General features: G+C 38.0%; 1 protein-coding gene across 2 annotated transcripts; it reads left to right on the top strand.

The window, feature by feature from the left end:
• Positions 1–369: 369 nt before the first annotated feature.
• On the top strand, positions 370–5,674 carry LOC131231639 (uncharacterized). Of its 2 annotated transcripts, none has more exons than XM_058227895.1 (9): positions 370–1,329; positions 1,624–1,658; positions 1,925–2,363; positions 2,455–2,585; positions 3,690–3,734; positions 3,821–3,874; positions 4,469–4,573; positions 4,666–4,869; positions 5,322–5,674. In XM_058227895.1, the coding sequence occupies exons 1-9, from the start codon at positions 1,047–1,049 to the stop codon at positions 5,463–5,465; spliced, it is 1,440 nt and encodes a 479-aa protein (XP_058083878.1). In that variant the 5' UTR covers positions 370–1,046; the 3' UTR covers positions 5,466–5,674. The 2 variants fall into 2 exon arrangements, with proteins under 2 accessions (XP_058083878.1, XP_058083877.1); XM_058227894.1 differs by having other exon boundaries at positions 370–1,533.
• The last annotated feature ends 1,009 nt before the right edge of the window (positions 5,675–6,683 follow it).

Raw genomic sequence — 6,683 nt, 5'->3', positions numbered from 1 at the left:
TGGGTCTGAACGAGTTGGATGAGTTGAGTCGTCCCATGCCCATCTCTAGTGGTAAATGGTTTACGTTGTAAATGATTTACTAGTAAATCACTTGAAGGCTGTAAATGATATATATATATATATATATATATATATATAGAGAGAGAGAGAGAGAGAGAGAGAGAGAGAGAGAGAGAGAGAGAGAGAGAGAGAGAGAGAGAGAGAGCGGGGGGGTGTGCGGCTGGGGCTTTTTCCTGGTTAATGAGAAGGGGGCTTTTCTAGTAAATGATTTACCAGCAAATTAGAGCATCCAAACACAAGTAATAAATGATTTGCTAGTAAATCATTTACTACTTACTCGTCCTCGCTGTACAATAGCTGGGGTTTCTGTTCCTTTTTATTCAGTCCGGTGAGACTGCATTAGAGTTGAATCTGCTATTGCTTTTAAGTAGCTTCGAATGTGGTGGGATTTTCTTGGTGCACTTTTTGCATGGATTGTTTTTCTTGTTGATTTGATTGCATTCGGATGGTAAGTCTTTAAATTTTTATCTTTATTTTTATTTTTAAAAATTTTAATGGCTTCATTGTGTGAATTGATTTCTGTTGTATTTATTTATGGTTTTTGATTAGATGTATTTTCCTTGATCCTTGGTTAGAAATGGATTAGAGAACTTTTATCAGCATTTAGGAATTTGATGGTCTTAGCTTAGGGTGCATTTGGGATTATATTTCTATTGAGTGGGATGGGTCTTTTTCCAACTTCTACATTTCCTAGACTCTGCATATCATTTGGGCAGAACTGTTTCTGCTGGACTGGCAATTTGGATGCTTTTCCCAATGCACGTTTACCTTTCTATATTACCAACTGAATGGGGGATTTTATATATGGCTATGGGTATTATATGATGCAATGTAGTCAAGGCAATTCATGCATCTCGCGTAGTATTTCAAAAAGAAGATAGGTGGTCCGTGGATCCCAATCATCTTTTATTTATTTATTTATCATTATTATTATTTTTTGCACAGGGCCCTTTACACATGGCTATGGGTTTTTGGTGATTTTGTAGATGTCAGATGCAAAACTGAGAACCAGTTTGATTCCTGATGCAATGAAGTCTGAGCAGAAGACTGCGAAGGCAGAGAAGGAAGTAGATGACTCCCTTGATACTTTCATTGGGCAAGCAATAGGGAAAGTTCCTTTTCTTTCTTTCTCAAGGGATCGTGAAAGTCCAATTCAGTGGATCCAGTTACTTCAGACTTTAGATCCACAAGGAGCTAACAAGCTTTCTAAAGGTCCAAGGGTTAATAACACTATAGAAGGGAAGGAACGACCTCTAGAACATGGCAGTGGTATGAACTCATATGTATCTAAGATGAATGGTGTAAAGGAATCGGTTCCCTCTAAAAAGTGTAGTGGAGTCCCTATAAAGGGGACACAAAGCACCTCTAAACAAATGCAAACTCTCAAAATTCCTGAGGCTGTTGTTGCCTTGGCGCAAGCTGCTGCTAAGGTCAATGTTGAGCCTGAAAATGTGTGTCAAGTGTCACAAGCAGGTATTTCGGGTTCTAGCTAGCCATAGGTTTTCTTCAGGTCAAGTGGCGGGTCTATGTTATTGACTGGCTATCATTTCCTTTGTGTTGCAGGTCTCCCAGGCTGGCCTTTGTTGTCTCCTCCTAAGGTGAAAAAGTGTGATAATGCTTTTCCCAATGCACATTTATCTTTCTATATTACCAACTGAATGTGGGATTTTATATATGGCTATGGGTATTATATGATGCAATGTAGTCAAGGCAATTCATCCATTTCGCTTAATGTTTCAAAAAGAAGGATAGGTGGCCCATGGATCCCAATCATCTTTAAAAAAAAATAAAAAATAAAATCATTATTATTATTTTTTGTGCAGGGCCCTTTTCACACGGCTGTGGGTTTTTGGTGATTTTGTAGATGTCAGATGCAAAACTGAGAACCAGTTTAATTCCTGATGCAATGAAGCCTGAGCAGAAGACTGCGAAGGCAGAGAAGGAAGTAGATGACTCCCTTGATACTTTCATCGGGCAAGCAATAGGGAAAGTTCCTTTTCTTTCTTTCTCAAGGGATCGTGAAAGTCCAATTCAGTGGATCCAGTTACTTCAGACTTTAGATCCACAAGGGAAGGAGCGACCTCTAGAACATGGCAATGGTATGAGCTCATTTGTATCTGAGATGAAGGGCGTAAAGGAATCTGCTCCCTCTAAAAAGTGTAGTGGAGTCCCCATCAAGGGGACACAAAGCACCTCTGAACAAATGCAAACTCTCAAAATTCCCGAAGCTGTTGTTGCCTTGGCCCAAGCCGCTGCTAAGGCCAATGTTGAGCCTGAAAATGCGTGTCAAGTGTCAAAAGCAGGTATTTTGGGTTTTAGCCAGCCATAGGTTTTCTTCAGGTTGAAGCAGTGGGTCTATGTTATTGACTGGCTATCATTTCCTTTGTGTGGCAGGTCTCCCAGGCTGGCCTTTGTTGTCACCTCCTAAGGTGCAAAAGTGTGATAAGTGCTTCCGAGAATTTTGCTCGTCCATCAACTATAAGCGCCACATATGTGTTCACCGACAATCATTGAATATCAATGAGGTTTTTGTGCCTTCTAATTCCATATAATCTCATATATCAGATAACATGTACTTTTCACCACATATTTTCTTGGAGACCCAAGTATGTCTAGTTTTTTGGTAGGCTTTTCTTTGCGGACAAAGCAAGGTATTCAATAACGGTAATGATGGCTGCAACACCTTATGCCTGTTATGATACAAGCCGTAATGGCCGTTACGGTCTTATAATGGTTTAAAACTTAAATTGAAGGTAGAAACTATATCGCCCTATATCAGACCATTACAGGCCTGTATTGGCCTGTCACACCTCCATATTGGCCTGTTATGGGACCTTTTTCTTAAAACGGGTGTTACAGCTCTGTATTGTGTAACGGGTCCCACCATTACTGCTATGGCTGTTAAGTAACCATTTTTTGGTACCATGGGAAAGCACATGTAATTGATGGCCTTCTATCGAATGGTGATTCCTTTTATATCGTCTGTAAGTTTGTTTTTTTTTTTCCTTTCCCGAAGAGTAGATACTTCATTAAAGAGAACCCATAAAAGAGGGACATGGAAGCTCTCTCAATAACACAGGCAGGGAGCACCCTTTCCTAGCAAGAGCATCAGCTGCCACATTCACCACATCAGCCACCATATTGGCTGTTGATAGTTGAAACTATTATTGCATGACTGCAACTAGTGACTGTAATCAAATTATTGGCTCCATTATCATTTCAACAAAAGAAAACTGATTTTTTTTTTTTTCATTGTTTAATCGTCAGTTGACTCAAGTTGAAATTTTCTAGCATTTTCAGTCCTTTAGCTATATGAATGGATTACCAACCTGCTTAGCTTTCATATTATATTAGTCGTGTATAATTTGAGCGAACAGTACTAATTTGCAATTTGAACTATAGATATGTGAATGTGCCTGTATTTTCAAGTTTGTAAATGTTGGTTCAGAATTCTATTCCAGTCATTTCTACATATTTAGACATTTTAACTCTTTTTTTTCTTCAAATTAAGCAATCTTGATGGTTTGGTGAGATTTAGTTGGTTTGTAATTTTGTATCAACGTTTGTATTTTATTTCTTCAATTTGCCTCTTTTGACATTCCCTTGCTATGCTTTTAACGAATTTGTAGGACTCTCTGAAGAACAGAGATTCCCTGGGTGCATTTTGGGACAAGGTAATGCATATCTGTCACTTTTGGTATGAGTAAAAATTTTATCCCCTTTATTGCTGTCACTGAGATTGCTCATTTATGTTTTTTAGCTCTCTTTGGATGAAGCAAGGGAAATTGTATCATTCAAGAGTGTGAAACTTGAGGTGATGATCCAATATCTAAGCATTATTTCTCTGGCCTACATGTTGTCTTAGTTGTGAGAAAATGCATTTATATAACTCCTTAGCATGCACTCATTTGATAATAAACTATCTCATCGTTGTTGGTTGCTCATTTTCCAAAAATAAAAAAAAAGCCGTTGGTTGCTGCCAAGAGAAACCTTTTATCATGAATTGCTCCATTGAATGATTTTTCTCGCTATTGAATCCTGAATCTTATGGCTACATCACATACCATGAAGCTAAGAACTGTTTTTATTTCTTTCCAAACATTTCTGGGTGCTGACCAATATAAACACTGGATATAATGATCTTTAATCATTGGTGCGTCCCAGTTCCTGCAACTTTGTCCGGCCAAATAGCTTCATGGCTAACCTGTAATATAGAATGTGAGATTTACAACCGTGTCTTGCAGTTGATCTTTTATATATTATGCAAAACCGAAACTAAATTGAAAATTATTTAGATTGAGATCTTGATATCAGAACCAACAAGCCACGCCTCTCTTAGAAATTAAAATGATTTAATGTCATTATTGTTTTTGCATTGGATATGTTTCTAATAAGCAGTGCATTTTAGGAAGTTGCTGGATCTTCTATCATAAGAGCATTGATGTCATTCATCCGAAGACCGGGGTCTTGTTCAGTGCCACAAATTTACGTAAAGGCTGGTGCAGCTCTTTTGGTAAGGCACACACCTCTATACACCCGAAGTTCTTTTATCTTCCAGTTATTTGTTTTATTTCCTGATATTAATTACTAAATGTGCTTTTGTAGGATGTTGTCCAAGCTAGCCCTTCCAGATTTCCTATATCTTCTAAGGAATTATTCAGTATACTTGATGATGCTAGTGAGAAGACCTTCTTATGTGCTGGAACAGATGCATCCATTCAAAATTTTGTTTTTGATGAAGCAGGGAAGATTGGTCTTGAGACGAAGAATCTTATTGCTTGCACCAGTTTTCTGGTGGAACAGAAACTGGTTAGGCTTTTATTATACTTTATTTATTCATTTTCTGGACATTTAGAATGTAGGGTCCATATTCAAAGTTCTGGTGGGCCCACATGCACCTCTTCACACTCACACCCAACACAGCCATGAGTATGGATATGCAAGCCCTACATCAGGTGTACCCTGACTTGTCAATGACTGACTCAAAAACCAGGCAGGTCTGATCATCAGGTGGGCTGCACATCTACACTCAATGTGGACTTAGGTATTTTAAAACCGTACATTGTTTTTGTGTGTATGAAAGCAATGAGCTGACCAGATTGACTTCTGAGTTAGGTTGTCCACATTGTGTGTGGGGCCCACCTGGTGCTTGTCTCAAATGTCCCACACATGTCATTCCATGTGGATTTTCTCCAGTCCAAATGCCTACTTCATTGTATAAACCTGTCTTGTAATCATGGTATACTTTATATCCTCGATAGGTTAAAGCGTGGCTGGCTGATAAGGATGAAGAAATTCTAAGGTTAAAGAAGCTGCTCATGGCGGAAAAGGAAGCTGCACGGAAAAGGTGTCTCTTCTGTTCCAGATTAATAAACAGCGACTCTTGTCAGTTTAAAACCATTTAAAAAAATGGTGGTGCCAACTATACACCGGTATACGTGTATGGCAATCCAAATTGCTCACCTAGCTGTGGATCGAGCATAGCCAAAAAATTATACAGAAGATAATATTTTATATTTTATATTTTTATTTTTGAGAGGAAACAACAATTTATTATAAAGCCTGCGAAGCGGGAAAAGAATACAAAGCAGAAAAGAGAAATAACATCATGAAAGATGAAGGGCAGCATTTGCCTTTCTGTCTTCTAAGATGAAGATGATATTAACCATCTGATTTTTCCTTTGAATTTGGATCAGTCAATATTTTACTTTTAATCATCCATTTGATAGCCATTAATTGGATGGTTAGGGTTGCCTTATCAGTGAGATAGTAGAGTTATGCTCCATCCACAGCATGACTCGCAATGTCTGAGGTGTAGTGGTGCTAAACTAGCATATGGGTCTAGCCCAAGACTAGAATATACATGCTTACTGCTCCACTGCAAACTGGCTTTGATGCTCTCACAGAAATGCAAAGAAAACCTGTAAGTGGTGGATTGTGATTCTTGAAAATTTTTTGATGACATCCTCAATTATTATGGAGGTAGTAATTATGTTTAGCAGTCCACCATTTAATGATCGAAACGATTGTGATATAAAACCCCGTCGACATGGTAAACCTGTAAATGATACTAACCATTATTATAATTCCATGACATTTTTTTCCATCACCATTTTTTTCATCTTCTGTTTCACAATCCACTTAGCACCTCATTAATTCAAAATGCGGTGATATGTACTAAAACAGGCTATCACTATCTTCACTTATTTTTTTATTTTTTTTAAGGTAAATTTTTTTATTAAAGAGTCTTAGGAAGAATAGAAAGAGGAACAAAATAGGAAATTGTACATGTTGAATGCGCATTCAATGGCATTTGAGCTCCACTTAAAAAGTACATTCCTTATCTTTAAATTTTGCTAAAGATAAATTAGATCTAGACAAGGTTTAACAAACCATGCTAAGCTGGTCAAATCGATTGAAGCCAAGGAAAAAAATGTACAATTAGTATATAAATAATAGGGCTGAAAGTTGGGCGGGTTCAACCTGACTGACCTTGGGCATGATGTATTGGGTTCGGTCTGGGGCTTGGGCTATACAAACACCAACCCGATAAAACTTGGGTTGGGCTCGGGTTGAGCTTTCGGGTTGCTCAATCCAACCCGATTGATATACAAGTTCCTTAT

This window comes from Magnolia sinica, chromosome 17 (assembly GCF_029962835.1).
Source record: "Magnolia sinica isolate HGM2019 chromosome 17, MsV1, whole genome shotgun sequence".
Classification (NCBI taxonomy): Eukaryota; Viridiplantae; Streptophyta; class Magnoliopsida; order Magnoliales; family Magnoliaceae; genus Magnolia; species Magnolia sinica.
This window is presented reverse-complemented; position numbering and strand designations above follow the sequence as displayed.